The 17,532-nt window shown below is 35.8% G+C and overlaps 1 protein-coding gene across 3 annotated transcripts in view; it reads right to left on the bottom strand.

The window, feature by feature from the left end:
- TAF4B (TATA-box binding protein associated factor 4b) overlaps window positions 1–17,532 on the bottom strand; it is a 178,949-nt gene that overhangs the window by 112,293 nt on the left and 49,124 nt on the right. For all 3 annotated transcript variants that reach the window (XM_060613490.3, XM_060613489.3, XM_060613492.3), the window contains 2 exons: window positions 6,307–6,476; window positions 1,368–1,498 (listed from right to left, as the gene is read on the bottom strand). In XM_060613490.3, the coding sequence (XP_060469473.1) occupies window positions 1,368–1,498; window positions 6,307–6,476 (301 nt within the window). The remainder of the gene's footprint in view (window positions 1–1,367; window positions 1,499–6,306; window positions 6,477–17,532) is intronic.

The raw sequence follows: 17,532 nt of genomic DNA, 5'->3' as shown, positions 1-17,532 counted from the left end.
TAAATTTTAAATGATTGACTCACACAATCTCCTCTGCCCATACGGAATGAAGCTAGAAATCAACAATAAAACAGAAATTAAAAATTTCACAAATATGTGGCAACTCAACAGCATACTCTCAAACAACCATCTGATCAAAGAAATCTCAAAGGAAATCAGAAAATACTTAGAGATAAATGAAAACAAAAACACAATGTTCCAACATTGGAACATTACACTTACAGAATGCAGTGAAAGCAGTGCTCAGAGGGAAATTTATAGCAGTAAATGCCTACATTAAAAAAAGGAAGATCTCAAACCAATAACCTACTTTATATTTTAAGGAAATAAAATTAAAAAATGAAAGTGGGATCATTACTGCTGACCTTACAGAAGTAAAAAGGATTATAAGAGAACACTATAAAAAACTATATGCTAACAAATTAGGCCCAAGAAGAAATGGACAAATTCTAAAAACACACAAAAATAGCTGAAGTGTTTTTTTTCCCCACAGCTTTTTCTCCTCGTGATCACATATTTTTAAGTCAGTCCAGCAAATTCTCACAAAGATTTATACAACTATAAATAGTTCTTCCAAAGTTCTTTAGCAGAAAGGAGAGAAAATAGAATGATTCCTCCAGGGAACTTACCAGTGATGTGGTAACTGATATTTCCCTGAGCTCCTTTTAACCCATGGCAAAGACATTGTGACAATGACCATTCTCACAAATTCAAGACCTCATAAGGTAACCCACATGCTGCACAAAATCTAGCCAACATTTCTTGATATAGGAGGAAAAGGTTATCTTTTTCTTTTTCATCCGTCACCACCCAATAAATTCGCTCTCGACCAAAACCATAATGCAAATAAATCAAGTGCTTTCATCTTCATGATGGCAAGTGATTTGGTTCATACCACAAGGGACAAGACAGGCTATCCTTGCATTTAATTTGTTTAAAAAGCAGCCAATAATGATAATGAGCGGCACCAGCATTAGCACTCAATGCAATTATTTAACTTATTAAAAAGGAACAACAATGCTAGCAGATTACAGATCACTGAAGAGAACACAGCTATCCAATATTCCATTCTAACACATTCTCCCTCCTAATCAAAAGCTGTAGAAGTCTGAGGCAGAACAGATGCATATCTCAATCTACACTGACACAGAAGCTTTGGACACAATTTTAAACTCTATTTTATTTGTCATGTAAGCGTATCTAAATCAGGCAAATTAGGAATGAAACTTTGTCTACCAGTATGAACTACATCTTGACCATTTCCTTTATAAAAATATACTTAGAATATGAATCCACACCAAAAAACTATCTTTAACACAACAAAGAGGAAAGAGGAGAGTCTGTATTTCTTTAATGATTTCCTTTACCTTGTATGTTGTCATTCGATGCTGAGCAATTGTAGTCAGTTTTTCTAGAAGGCCTCGTAATCGCTCCTGTGTTGCATGGGAGATCAAGTTCACAGCATCAGAGTTAAGTTCTGTAATGTCATGCTTTTTACCTGTGGAAGCAGAGAAAATCCATTACGTGTTTTAGTAGTGGCTGATAATTGAAATAATTAGCACAGCAGGTATTCTGTTCCCCCTGGAAGTCATACCCATTATGAATAAAGGTTTGGAGATTATGATTTTCCTGGTAAAGTCACAACTTCAAAGATCTTAGACATTACATTAATAAAACCTAGCCTGAAGCCTCAGAAAATATAGACATTGTTTCACTTAGCCTCTAGAATCATTCTCCTTGCAAGGTCATTTATAGGACAAAGTTAATAAGAACACAAATCAAGTCTAGTGTTCAGGGAGGAAAATGGTAACTGCAGAAATTAGTGCCGTATTCTGTTAATTTCAGTAATTAAAAAAATAGAAAATTACATTTTGCCCTGTTTGACACTGTTAACAATTTACATTTATTTCAATGAATTTAGATTGTGGGTCTCTGTTACTGCCTTGTCTACAAGACATACCTACATTCCTTTTGTCCATTACCAAACATGCTTATTTTGCTTTAACTCATGTTCTGATAAACTGGCCTGGTAATTAATTTATAAGTTGAAATACATTCAAAACCTCATCATTTCACTCCTCCATTTGAATAATTTCTCTCTCACTATATCTCATTCCATAAATAAACCAAACTTCTATTCTTCTTTCTGCTAACTAGGAAGAAAGATTCAAGAAAACAACTTGGACCACATACCCAAAGGCAGAAGGCTCATTTATAAATCAATCTTATCAGTTTTTGAATAATAATTCCTCAGCTCAGTGAACCACCTGTATCAACAGAGACCTAATTCTAAAGATATAGCCAATTAGATTGGCTAATTTAAATGAGTTTTTAATAGTACTATTGTGTTTATTTTTAACAAACATAAGAGTTTGCTTTTGCACTCTCATCTGAAATATACCCTTAAATACTCCCAGTGTGAATGAGTACAGCAAAATAGCAAAGATAGGCTTTAATTTTAATTAATTGTTGGCTTTTAAGCCAACAAATCTTATATTCATTCTTTAACACTATTTCATAATAAATGTTAAACTTCAAAGTATAGGCTATAGGATGTGAGGGCTACCTGGCTGTGACATCTGATCACCAGGGTGGATGTGGCTGATCTGGCTGCCAAGGCGCAGTCCCTTTCCTCTCTCAGTGTTCCTTGTGCATCCCTCCCAAAGCTACATGTTCCCTTGAACTGACAGAACTGGATAGAGGAGGGCCATTCTTTGGTCAGAGGTATGTGAGTAGCTGCATTCCCTTACTAGAACCTCCAAAAAAGCGCTCAAGGTCCAAAATGCAGGCTATAGCACAGCAGACAGGAAGAAGATATAAAACTATTTAGCTTCTCCTAAGCCAAACCTTCAAAATGTGGTTTGTTGCTATCCAGCAAAACTGAATTCATCGCCAATTTTAGATTCAAGCAGGGAAAAAACACTACAAAGCCAAAGCTACTCTACTAAAACTGTCAGCATACATAAATAGCAGAGGTCTTCTACATAAAGGACACAATTTCAAAATCATCCAATGATTAAAGTTACAACTAAACATGGGTAGATGGGTGATGACATGTCAGTTCATGACTAAGGGAAAGAAAATGAACACATAGAAATATGTAGTGTTTTGGAGGGAAACTTCAAAAATAATTTTATATGTATTTATAAAATCGTTCATCCTATGTAAAAAAAAAAAAAAAATTCATGTTTTAGAGTATTAGAAATAAACAAGTGAGGGGATCTGCAGACAATTCCAGGGTTTAACGAACACTCAAATGTTCTAATATCTTTAATCCACTGATAATAAAACATGACAAAGTTACCAAGTTACAACACCTGGGTGGCTCAGTTGGTTGAGCGTCCAACTCTTGATTTCAGCTCAGATCACAATCCCAGAGTTGTGGGACCGAGCCCTGTGTCAGACTCTGCACTGAGCATGTGGAGCCTTGCTTAAGATTCCCTCTCTTCCTCCCTCCCTCTCTCTCTCTCTCTCCCCCTCCACCCCTCTCCCCCACTTGTGCTCACTCTCTAAAATTAAAAAAAAAAAAAAAAAAAAATTCCCACTTTTAAATATAACACTCTCTTTAAATCAACATAATTGATTTAAAAAATCTAGCTGGTACTTGAAAGCTTGTTATGTGATTTTATAGAATGTCTGTAATTTAATTTAGGTAATTAACAAAAAAAGGAAAAACATTGGCATGTTTACTATCCTAACATTTAAGTAGAAAAACCTTCCAAAAAAAATTCTCTGGAACTTTAGACTATTAAGGAATAGTCCTGGTTCTGATCTGTTCTGTAAAGATGGAATTTTACTATAAATGGAAAACATTCCTAGAAATACATAATTCCACTCACTCTATAGTTTTATTGTTTTTTAAAAAGCTTAGGTAATTCAGAAGTAAGAAGTTTTGCAATTTTCTATCCTACTAAGTGACACATTTGTGATTATTAAGGACTGAAAATACAAACAGCTGTTTCCAGAATTCTTCTTGAAAACAGAGGCTGGCAAATTAAATTTGATCTCTTTTTGTATATGAAGTTCGATAGGGATACAGTCTTGCCTATTTGTTTACATATTCTCTAAGGCTGCTCTTGCAATGTAATAGCAGAGTTGAGCAGCCGTGATACAAACCACATGGCCCACGAAGTGGCAAATATTTACTATCTGACCCTTTGTAGAGAAAAACTGCCCATCCCTGTCCTAAATGATCAAACTGTTCTTGCAATGCCAAAGACTTTCCTATCATATAATCAAAGTTTAAGTCAAATTAAAAACAAAATTTGTTAGGGGGTGGGGTGGGAACGAATAAAACTACTCTACCAAAGCTCTAGATAATTATATAGTTAGTTACATGGAGTCAATACCAGTAAGTTTCCTAAGCCATCACAGGACCGTAAAATGCGTCTTCCAAAATTAAGGAACTGGCTCCTACACCGTACACAACACTTAGGCAAAGAAGAAATTGAAACAGTAAGAAAGGAAAACACGGCATCTGGCTGGCTCAGTCGGTTGAGTGTTGGACTCTTGATTTCAACTCAGGTCACGATCCCAGGGACATGGGATTAAGCCCTGCATAGGTCTCTGAGCTCCACACCGAGCACTGAGCTTGGAGTACACTTAAGATTTTCTTTCTCTCTCTCTTTCTCAATCTTGCCCCCTTCCCACCTGTCTCATGCTCTGTCTCTAAAGTTAAAAAATAAATAAAAATAAAAATAAAAATAAAAATAAAAATAAAGGAAAGGGAAGAAAGAAGGAAAAGGAGAAGGAGAGGGCAGGGAGAAAAGTCAAACAAAATGCAAGCAAACGGCAAACATTTTAACAAGAGCTCTTCTGAATTCCTATACTTTTGGCCTGCTTATAAATTCTAGTTTTTCATAATAAAAGAAAGATAACATACCCAAGTTACATTAGAGATTTAAAAAAAAAGGTGCGGGAGCTCAAACATTTATTATTTTGCAAAACAGATTTAAAATATGTAATAGTAATGTACTTTGTAGTCTTTAAAAATACCATGGTGGCTCAGTTGGTTGAGCATCTTTTGATTTCAGCTCAGGTCATGATCCCAGGGTCATGGGATGCAGTCCCACACTGGGCTCCGTGCTGAGCATGGAGCCTGCTTAAGATTCTCTCCCTCTCTCTCTCCCTCTTTCCTACTCGTTCTGTCTCCCTCAAAAAAAAAAAAAAAAAAAAAAAAAAAAAAAATACCATGGGTATAATCAGAAATCAGAAACCTTCAGATTTTTGTGTTAGGGCTTCAATATAAAATATAAAGATTCTTGGGGTGCCTGAGTGGCTCAGTCTGTTAAGCATCCAACTTCAGCTGGGGTCATGGTCCTGCGGTTCATGGGATAGAGCCCCACCCACATCAGGCTGTCTGCTGTCAGCGCAGAGCCCGCTTTGGATCCTCTGCCTGCCTCCCTCCCTCTCTCTCTCTCTCTCTCTCTCTCTCAAGTATAAACATTTAATAATTATAATAATAATAAAAATAATAATAATAAAGATTCTTACTAAAGTATACTCAAAGGTCACTAGTATTGACCTCCCAAATTTGATATGGGAGAAGGGACTCCAAAAAGTCCCAGGGTTAGGACACAAGAAATGAGATAACTCACAGGCAATATTCTCTCTCCAAACTGTCTCATTTCTCAGTCAATATGGGGAGAGTGCAGTCTCTCACATTACTGCAAGTTTGGTATTAAAGAACAACAAAAAAGCTGTGTGGCTCCAGAACAAAACTGGTACATTTTTTCCATTTCCTTCTACACACTGCAGCCATCTAATAGCTACTTTTGGACCCAGAAAGACACCTAGTATTTTAATTTAGTTCTTTTAGGGCAACAAGTTTAATTTCAGGGTTGAGATTTAAAAAAAAAAAAAAAAAAGGGACTTACTCTCAACTTCTGTATTTCTGTTCCACAATATTTGGCAGTTTCTGTATTTCATAAACATGAACTTATAATGTATGCATGCACATGTATACATATGTACTTAAGTCCAACCAAGAAAGGAACAGGACAGAAAAAAAATTGTATGTCATGTGTACAAATTCACATAAAAATACACACATCTTTTTCTAAGAAATATAAATAAAATATTAACTTCTATTATCTAAACCCAAAACAGTAGGTTATGATTTAAGTTACATTAGTAGTTTTTAAAATGAAACGCCTCTTTCTAGAACACCCATGAAATCCTGATTCTTCCCACAGCCTTATTTAAGCCTCAGAGTTCCAGGAACACCAACCCAGGCTGTCTCTTTTGATAATACTTTCCCTGGAACAGACAGTACTCTCAGGTCAACAATCATAAGTCTGCACTTACCAATGTCTAAAATTCTCTTTTGTAGAGCTCCAATGAAAAGAAATGGTTCATCTTTACATGACTGAACAAGTGTGCCAACCAAGTCAGAGTTTGTTGCTAAGATGCAAGCATTTTCTTCACTGAGGTTGACCCCTGCCATGGAAGCCACATCATTGATGTCATCTTCATCCCTAAGAGGAAAAAAAGATAGCTTTTTGGTGGTGGTGGTGGTTGGTGATCTGTACATGAATGATTTAAGAGAGCAAAGAATTACAGATCTTTCCTTATAACTACAGACATTAATTTCTCAATTCATCCAAGCAAGAGAACTGAACAATAGCTATCTTTCCCTGGAAGCTTTTAAAATTAATTGAAATGTCTAACCATTAGTGTATATTTAATCAGAAAGATGAATCAGAAGCAACTGTGTCTCCTAGTGTCCATCTCTCTGTCTTTCAGTTTAGTCAATGAGGGACTTGGGAGTTGAACTAAGTTATCCACAAATGCCCTGAAATGAAGAGACAAAGAAATGAAAACAGACTTCTTTGTTTTCATCCAAGATGTTAAATGCCCTCTGATTTCCCCAGTGTACTCTACTGTTCCACTGAGGAGCAGGAGAAATCCCCTGGTCCTCAAAGGTCCGTACTCACATAAAGACCCTTGAAAAGAAGCTTTCTTGACTAACTATTCTGAAACCAAATGGTTAAAACTAGTTTTGATTTTCTGCCTGAGACTTTTGGTGTGCTCCATCTGTACCAACTGAATTCATTAAACCACATCCTCGAGCAAATGGCTGCAAAGGTCTACATACAAGATATAAAATTATACACACACACACATACTAACATGACATATATATAAAACACAAAATATGTTTGAGCTCCTTGCATCGCACCAGCAAAATTAAATAGTTGTTTTTATCTAATAGGATTGCTACATGGCTACAGTGCTAAGATGAGCGTATCTGTTTAAGGGTAGAGAAGAGAGAAAAGAAATACGAAAATTCCCTCACAGCATCCTTATCACCGTATGTAATAACAAGCAGGTTACCGATCATAACTCACCTATCAACGTATAACATAATTTACACAAACATGATTATATAAAAAGGATGTTGCTTCTCTTTATTGCATGGTCCAAATGGTATATCATGTGGTCTCACGTCAATAGATTTAAATTATGAAACTCCCTGTGGTAATGCATTTGTGCATGGGAAAGGGAAATAAATTATAATTGTCAAGTACTCAAGAAATGAAGGCCTCTGGTGTTCCACTTTAAAAAGCAGCGTTTAGGGGTGAGGGGAAAAGAGACGATGCTCAAACATATATGAGAGATTTAAAAAAAAACAAAAACAACTAAATAAAAGAAAGCTAGACACGGCAGTTGAAAGTGAGAGATAGAGCAAGAGTCTCATAATCTGAACAGATTTAAAACCCTAACATTCAGAGGTGAGTCTTTACAAAGGGAAAAATAAAACATGCAATACAAAGAAACTATACAAAAATGCTTGCAGTCCGCCTTATCAAATGTCACAGAGGTATTGTCAGAAGTATGAATGCCAAAAATGGTTCTAAGAATTATTTTGCCACCTACATAAGTAGTGTTTCCAGAAACATCTAAACAGGTAAACATCTTAAGTGTAAGAACGGCAGACACCATAAACCCAAAGATGGACCAAGATCCAAATAAAAAAATAAAAGGTCTGAGTGAAAAATATTTCTAAAAACCCCAGGTCTCAAGAGGCACCTGGCTGGCTCAGTCAGTAGAGCATGTGGTTCTTGATCTTGGGGTTGTGAGTTTGAGCCTCATGTTGAGGGTAAAGATTACGTTAAAGTGCAAAAAACAAACAAACAAACAAAAAACCTGATATATCAAGGGAATGAAAAGACAAGCTACACAAACTGGGAGAAAATATTTGTAAAAGGCATCAGATAAAGGACTGTTATCCAAAATACACAAAGAACTCTTAAAACTCAGCAATAAAACAAACCAATTAAAAAATGGGCCAAAGACCTAACAGATGCCTCACCAAAGATGTACGGATAGCAAAGAAGCATATGAAAAGATGCTCCACATCCTTTCACCAGAGAAATATACGTTAAAATGAGATAACACTAAACATCTGTTTGAAAAGGCAAAATCCTAAACACTGACATCAAATGCTGGTGAGGATATGGAGCAACAGGAACTCGCATCCACTGCTGGTGGGAATGCCAAATGGTACAGTCACCCTGGAAGACAATTTAGCAGTGTATTACAGAACTAAACATACTTTTACTGTACAATCCAACAACTGCACTTCGATTTACCCAAAGGAGTTGGAAACTTATGTCCACACAAAAACTTGTACACAGATGTTTAGAGCAGCTTCAAAGATAACAGATAAAACTTGGAAATAATCATGATGTCCTTCAGTAACTAAGTGTATAAATAAATTGTGGCATATCCAGACAATGGAGTTTTATTAAGTGCTAAAAAAAAAAAAAAAAAATTGAGATGTCACACCATGAAAAGACATACAGGGAAACTTAAATGCATATTACTAAGTGAAAAAAGTCAATCTGAAAAGGCTACATAACGTATGATACCAACTATATGACGTTCTGGAAAAGGCAAACCAAAAAGACCGGCAGTTGCCAGAGATTTAGCGAGGAGAGAGATGAATAGTCAGAACACAGAATTTTTAGGGCAGTGAAAGTACTCTGTATGATACTATAATGTTGGATACACATCATTATACATTTGTTAAAACCCATAGGATGTACTACACCAACAGCAAACTGTAATGTAAATTTTGGACTTTGAGGGATACTGATGGCCAATGCAGGTTTGTCAACTGTGACAAATGATCATTCTGGTGGGAGATGTTGATAATGAGGGAGGTGATGCATGTGTGGGATTAGGGGAATTCTCTGTATCTTCCGAACAATTTTGCTGTGAACCTAAACCTGCTTTAATAAACAATATCTATTTTTTTAAAAAAGGCCAACTACACATTAATGAAGAACTAGTTCACTCTAAAATTGAAACCCAACCAGTTACTTACCATCTCTAGGACTCAAATTTCCTTTAAAAATGAGTAACTTAGGGGTGCCTGGGTGGCTCAGTCGGTTGAGCATCTGACTTCAGCTCAGGTCATCATCTCACAGCTTGTGGGTTCAAGCCCCTTGTCAGGCTCTGTGCTGATGGCTCAGAACCTGGAGCCTGCTTTGGATTCTGTGTCTCCCTCTCTCTCTGCCCCTCCCCAGCTCATGCTCTGTCTCTGCCTCTCTCAAAAATAAATAAAAATTAAAAAATAAAAATTAATAAAAAATTTTTTTTAAAAATGAGTAACTTAGATTAGGTGTTTTCAAAGGTCCCTCTCAGCCACTTAAAAGAATGAGGGAATCCTCTTTGACCTGATACAGAACAACTGCCAAGGAGTACTATGGAGCAGAAAAAAAAAAAAAAGAGGTAGAGAAGAAACTGTCCCTTGGGAAACAGACAGACACGCAGACACACACACATACACACACACATACACATATGGGTATAACCTCACATATCTCTGGAAAGATAAATGAGAAATTCTCTGGAGAGGAAAACAAGGAAGTAGGGATAGGAAAGACTTACTTTATACCATAGTATACTCTTTTCTACCTTTTGAATACTGTACTGTGTACATGAATTACCCAATAAAAATTATTAGTGATATTTAAAAAATAGTAAATAAACATGTAGGAAAAGAAACCTGGAAATAGAAAACATGAAGTTTAAACATATAACATCAATCTTCCCTTAAAAAGAAAATCAGAATTGCTTAAGGTAGGGGGGCCTGGGTGGCTCAGTCTGTTAAGCATCCAACTTCGGCTCAAGTCATGATGTCACAGTTCCTGAGTTTAAGCCCCACGTCGGGCTCTGTGCTAACAGCTCAGAGTCTGGAGCCTGCTTTGGATTCTGTGTCTCCCTCTCTCCCTCTCTGCACCGCCCCCCCCCCCCCCCCCCACCATTCACATTGTCTCTGTCTCTGTCTCAAAAATAACATTAAAAAAAGTAGAATTGTTTAAGGTATATAAAACAAGGTCTTTACACACATGCACACAACACCAAATGCTTACAATCTCAGATGTTTGTCAGGTACACAGGCCCTATAAACTGCAATTTGCTTCCAAGGGGTTTCTGCATACTCCCTGTTGAAATCTCACACACAGGCTGCAGAGAACAGTACCAGGCATACTTACTACCAGTACTTACTAGTACTTACTACCAGAGTACTAAAAATGAACAGAATTCATCAAAGAGGAGACAGTCCCATGTTTTTAAGAATCTTCTTGCAGCCCTCCTCTGAAATAAGCAAGGAACTAACTGCCCAATAAGATTTGTTCGTGCCTGCCTTCCCTCCTCCTATTTGGCCCCAAGCTGAACACAGCTCCCTCTAGTACAGCTGTCAGTTGCTATGGTTACCGAGGGTGGCAGCAATAGAGAGGAAGACCCCTACTGAGGGAAGAGGAAAAGGTGCCACAGTAAATAGCACCCAAGCCATTTAACACTTCCTCTAAGACAGGAGGCAGACTGATGGAAAGAAAAGACAACACAATGCTGTAACAGCATTATCAATAAAGCTAAGATAGGCCAGGACAGTATTAAAGGCTTTGATGTTGAAGCACCGTTGTGATTTTGGTTTGGTTTTAATTCTGAAGAAGAAAATGAGACTCTCTGAACTATATCTTCAAGTCTTCTGATCTAATGCAGTGTCTTTTTATGAAGGTACTATGAAAAATAATCTGTTCTGTTTTCTTTTTAAGATATGCAAAAAGGAAATTTAATAATGCCTTAATAGAAAAAGCTTTCCAATTCAAGATTCTGTGGGTTGTAATGAGTTACTATGTAAAAATTAAAGAAGCATTACCCAATTATCATTAATGTCTTGCAATCTGGCTTCTAAAACGGACCTAATTCTTTAGCTTTTGATAAAGTTATCCACTGCTTATGCCTGACTTCTTAAATGTCTTCCACCCTCTTAAGATCTATACCAGCACCAGACTGATTCTTCTAAAGTAGAGAGAATCGTATTACTCTCCTGTTTAAAAATCTCTCACTCTGCCAATAACTTAACTTGATATTCAAGGTTTTCCAGGTAATGACCTTAACTTAGCACTCTTACCTCCCATTACTCACTATCACACAGCTCATACTGATTCTGGCCTTGCTCAGAACATTCCCTACTTCCAGTTCTAGTCTTCAAACTCCTCTTTGATTATCTTTCAGTTGTCAAAAGTCTTACCTATATCCCAGTCCTTTTCAAATGTGTAGTTTAGAAATGCCACTTTAATTTGTTTTAAACTTTTGTTTTTATGTTTTTACTTTGTTTTTATGCTAATAAAATACTAATACTGATACTTTAAAAAAAAGCATGTGTCCAATTGCTCCAACTTTTTAACTTCTGAGAACATGTTTTGTCTCTGTTATGGTAGGTTTTACTCTGCTTCCTATTCTAAAAATCAGCATATTTCAAGGGATAACCTGTATTAAGCCCCCCCTCCCACACACACACACACAAATAACTTTACTGAAATGCAATACAGCACGTCCCCACTTGTCTGGGAGGGGGACTTGGATATTCCAAGGTAGTCTTTACATACTCCACCACAGCACTTACTCTACCATATTTTAAGCACTGGATTACTTGCTTATCTCCCATATTAACCTATGAATGAGGGCAGAAAGTGTCTTTAATTTCCAGGATTATGCTTCATATAGTAAATATTCAATAAATGGTAAATAAATGAACATATGGTTATTTTGTAAATACAAAAAAAATCAGCCTATTTTTCTTAAACTCCTACTAACTGTATTGATTATATTCAACAAATATATTAAGTATAATAAATATATTATTTTTATCACCTCTCTCATTCTTAGCAGAGTAGTATGTAAATGGTAAATAGTTGAGGAAACTCCCATGTATTCAGAACAGTGTGCTATTTATCTACTACAATATACTGAGAAGAACAGTGGGTAAAAATGAGGAGTCGAACTGCCCATAGTGTAATCCTGACTGCCAGTTATTATCTGTATGAAATAAAGCAAATCAATCTTTCTAGACCTGCACTGTCAGTAAAATGGAGACAATAACAATCCCTACATATTAGACCGAAGACTGAAGGAAGTAATTCATATCATGGGAAAAGGAATTAGTTTAATATACAAAGAGCTCCTACAAATAACTAAGGAAAGAACCTATGATCCAATGGAAAAATGGACAAAGCACAAGAATTTTCAGTTAACAGAAAGTTTAAAATGACTCAAAAATAAGATGTTCGACTCATAAGAGAAATACAAGATATAACCTTTCACCTGTTAGACTGGAAAAAACTTGTTAATAAAGTTCATCAGAACATGTGAAAATATGCTATTGTAAGCTTTGTTGCTCAGTGTAATTTGTAAATCTAACCTCTGTGGAGATTTACTTGATATTATCTGACAATTTAAAATGAATAAGCACTTCTTTCTAGAAATTATGTGAAATGATAGCCACTGCAGCTTTGTTTTCCTAGTACAAAACACTGGAAATAGCTTAACTATTCATCATTATGTAACTGATAAAAATCTCAAATCACAATGAATATACACTGGGATAGCACAATCTCCAAGATTTATTACCACTAAGTTGTAAAAAACAAAATGTAAAACATGATGTATTATATACTACCATCTATTTTGAGAAAATTACATCCAGAAAAATACACAAGAATTTGCTAACAGTGGTTGGCTCTAGAATGGGAACCTGGGTAGCAGAGTGAAAAAGAAGCAAGGGAGAACCATATTTTTCCATTGTATATCCTTTTTTCCTTTTGAATATTGTACAAAATATATATATTACTTAGTAGAATAAATTTGTTTAGAAAGTATAAAGCAAAAATTTATTTTAAGATCAAATTTTTCCCTTAGATTACTAATCCCTGGTAAAATAATTTTGCCTTCAATCCTTTTTTTTTTTTTTAACCACCCTCAGGCATAACCTCTATACCATAGCCAGCACATAAACTCACACAACACCCTATTTATTCCTCTTTCATGCCTCTGTGAAGTTATTTTTCTCATGGGAAATCCCTTTTGTCTTTCCTCTTTTGACTCAAATGTAGTGTAACATACTGAAGGATTTCCCAAACCTTAGTGATTTTAAGAACCACCCAGGAGTATGTTCAAAATGCAGGTCTCACAATCAAATACACACCCATTCAGCACCCACAATTCATGTTCAGTGGGTCTATTATAGAGGGTTTTTTTTGGTTTGTTTGTTTGTTTGTTTGTTTTTAAACAAACATACTTAGGTGTCTGTGAGGTACACACTCTGTGGACCACACTTGGAAAACTACGGAGTTATAAAATTAAGACCACTGGGGCACCTGGGTGGCTCAGTCAGTAAAGCGTCCAACTCTTGATTTTGGTTAAGGTCATGATCTGACAGTCAGATTCAGAGACTGAGCCCAGTGTCAGCCTCCAGGCTCCATGGAGCCTGCTTTGAGATTCTCTACCCCCCTTCCACACCCATCTCTCCCCTGCTCTTGCTGGCTCTTGTGCTCTTTCTCAAGATAATTAATTAATTAATTAACTGTACCAATTCTAGAGTTAGAGACCAAGGTTTCAGTCCCTGTTCTGACAGTTATTAAAAGGATGACCTTGAACAAATTTGTTCACATCTCTATTCATCAATTCCCTTATCTAGCTTGGGTGAAAACTGTAGCTATTATAAGATTTTGAATGAAAACTGTATTAGAAACTAGAACCATATCAGAAATCAAAAATGAGTATGTAGAAGCACCTGGTTGGCTCAGCTGGTGGAACATATGACTCTTGATCCCAGGGTTGTAAGTTTGAGCCCCACGTCAGGTGCAGAGATTAGTTAAAAATAAAATATTTTGGGGGACACCTGGGTGGCTCAGTTGGTTAAGCATCCAACTCTTGATTTTGGCTCAGGTCATGATCTCACAATTTGTGGGTTCAAGCCCCACGTCAGGATCTGTGCTGACAGTGTGGAGCTTTCTTGGAATTCCCTTTCTCCCCCTCTCTCTGCCCCTCCCCTGCTCTATCTCTCTCTCTCTCTCAAAATAAATAAATAAAATCTTTTTTTTTAAATGAGTATTTATTCATTGAAAAGTAATGAAACCATCACATATTAACATAAATACCATTTTAATGCTAACAATGCCAAAATTAAAAACTAATCACTCAGAAGGATAGCATTGTGCTCTTTTTTCCAATCTCTTTAAAAATCCATTGAGGGGCGCCTGGGTGGCTCAGTCGGTTAAGCATCTGACTTCAGCTCAGGTCACGATCTCGCGGTTCGTGAGTTCGAGCCCCGCGTCGGGCTCTGGGCTGATGGCTCAGAGCCTGGAGCCTGCTTCTGATTCTGTGTCTCACTCTCTCTCTGCCCCTCCCCCGTTCATGCTCTGTCTCTCTCTGTCCCAAAAATAAATAAACGTTAAAAAAAAAAAATAAATTTAAAAATCCATTGACCCTCTTCACTTTGGATGAACCTTTAACTAATGCATGGTTTTGTAACATCATGTGTTGGTAATCTGAAAAATATTGTGTCACTGAGTTTACACAGATCTTCCAAATTTAGATTCACCATACGCAATCCAAAATCACACGTTAATATCTGCACTAATCTTATCAGAAAATCTAAGTATTGAGAAGATGTTAAGCTCATGGTAGTGGATACAAGGTTTGCAAATTTTTAATATTTGCTTAAAAAGCTCAAACTTTATCACTGGCAAATAAATGCTGTCAGTTGTTTTCCCTGAAGTGACAGGCTCCGTTTTTTCATTTTCACAAAAATATCTGTCAAATTCCCAAGTCTAAATAACCACCGTTTGTTTTTCAGTTGCTCTTTGTTCTTTCAAGTAAAAGTGGTGCTCCATGAAAAGTGGTTAGTTTAGCTCACAATTGAAACACAAGCGCAAGCACTTGTCCTTGAGACAACCGTGAGACCCCAACATGCAGAAGAGCTTTATGCAAACCTCCTATTTTGTCACACAGAATACTAAAAAGGTGTGTACTCAAGGGTTGAGACCTAATAAAAATAATAATGCATGACATCTCATTAAAAACGAACAAACAAACAAAACACCTAGGTTCTTTTCATTTACTGTGAGTGTGTGAGGGTAAAGAATGAATGGCTACCAGCATAGTTTTGTGTCCCTGCCTTGAATAATACTAAGGTGCCAGAGGTTTTGCCACTGTAGTTTTTGAACCACTAATCAAATAATATACTGAAAAGGGCAAATAACATTATTATTAGTAGTAGTAGTATTAAAATTAAAATTGTTTTAACTTCACAAATTCCCTGAAAAAGTCCTCACTTTCAAAACTATTTTCTATAGATCACATTTGGAAGCCTGATGGTTATACTTACAGTCCCAAACTTATAATGAGCAGCAGAAATACTATGAGGATTTTTAAAATACAGACTCTTGCCAAGGTTCAGCCTCCAGAGATTTTATTCTGGGTGAGCCCACAAATCAATAATCTCAGTAAGTTCATGGGTAGTTTTGAAATTGTTGACCTATGCTATACTAGCAATTGTTTATTTATAAATTGTTCTGAAAGTATCTACCACCCACTTCCTATATTTAATACATTTTCCATTATTAATACTGTTAAGAAATTTTTATTATAAATAATACCATACAATTGTCACTATCTCTTGGCTTTGATCCTTCTTGAGGATGCCCATGACATATAAAAGAGACATGTCCTATTTCCTGCCTATGTAACTTCAACCTTTGCTTCATCTACCTCTAATACCTTTTCTTCCAGTTCATTCTGCACCTAAGTACAAACATTTTTCCTAAACAGCATTTTACTATGACAAAATCTGGCCAAAAACTTTGAAAGACTTCGTATCTTTTCTCCCAAGTCTTTATTCATATAATTTTCCTGCGAAGAATGTTTAAGAGCTTAATTTCTATTGAGATCTAGTATAAGGCAACTCCTCCAAGAAGACTGTTTTGTTGAATTTTAACTCTAGATTTAGAGCTAAGCTGGGCATAGCTCACACTGATGCTTTATCTTTCCAAGATGAGAGGTTTCTTTTGTCACTAGCGGCTCTCCAAAGTCCTGCTTTGGAAAGATTAACTATATGTATTATTTCATAGGTTATATAACAACATGTATTATGGCTATACCTGTACCTATAAGGAAAAGCAGACTCTTTAATAAATACATGATGAAAAAAGTACATATGAAGCAAGGTGAACATATGTTTAATCTATATTAGAGAATCTGATTCTTGCAATATAAGAAAAGAAAGGATATCCAATTTAATGAAGTAATACTGTCTATGCAAATAGCATGTAACGTGTCCTATGTTATTTTCCTAAAAGTGTCTTTTAAAGCAAAAGTTTAAAAATAACACATTAAACCCCTACTAACAGAGGTAATATGTATATGCATTATCCATCCATGAATATTTTACTATTTTTTCCTATAAGAACTCTTAAAAAAAAACTTAACCTTAAAGCATTACCGTATCTTCAAAAAAAATCAATAATTCCTTATTATCATTAAATAGCCACTCAGTTTAAGTAAGGTTAACTAAACAAACATGCAAAGGTACAGTCATATTTGCCACTTCTAATGCTGAAATAAGAATAAAACATGAATCTCTGGCTCCCTCTGGTGTTTAAGTACTGGTGTTAAGTGCCTGGTGAATAAGTTCCCTTATTCATCCCAGGTACAATGACAAGCAGAATAGAAAATATAATTCTCTTAGTGGAAAAAGTCATGAACAAAAAAAAAAATTTTATTCAGTTAAACAAGTAGTTTTGAAAAAATAGGCAGATATCATCCTATGTTATTAAACCTCATCCAGTTAAAGTCAAGACAAGATCTAATGGCATACACTATTATCTCCTCTTATTTTACAAAAGAGTCAACATCAAGGGTCTTTTTTAAGCTTCATTTTAACAACTGAAGTGACATTAAGTACCCAAAATAAACCAAACATAAGTTTAAAAAAATGTAACTTTAAAAAGATATGCATAAACTATGAATAACCCAAATTACTATAAAGCCTTACACAAAACAAAAAATGTATCTTACTGCAAAAATAAAAGATATCTTTAAAAATAGCTATGGTTATAGAAACTTCTATTCTCTTTTCAAAATTCATTACTTCAGCAACTATTTGAATGTTTATTATGGACCAGGCCTTGTTCTAAACATTAGGTATACAATGGTAAATAAAAGTGACTATAAACA

This window comes from Panthera onca, chromosome D3 (assembly GCF_046562875.1).
Source record: "Panthera onca isolate mPanOnc1 chromosome D3, mPanOnc1 haplotype 2, whole genome shotgun sequence".
NCBI lineage: Eukaryota > Metazoa > Chordata > Mammalia > Carnivora > Felidae > Panthera > Panthera onca.
Note: the sequence above shows the minus strand (reverse complement) of the source record. Positions and strands in the feature narration are given on the sequence as shown.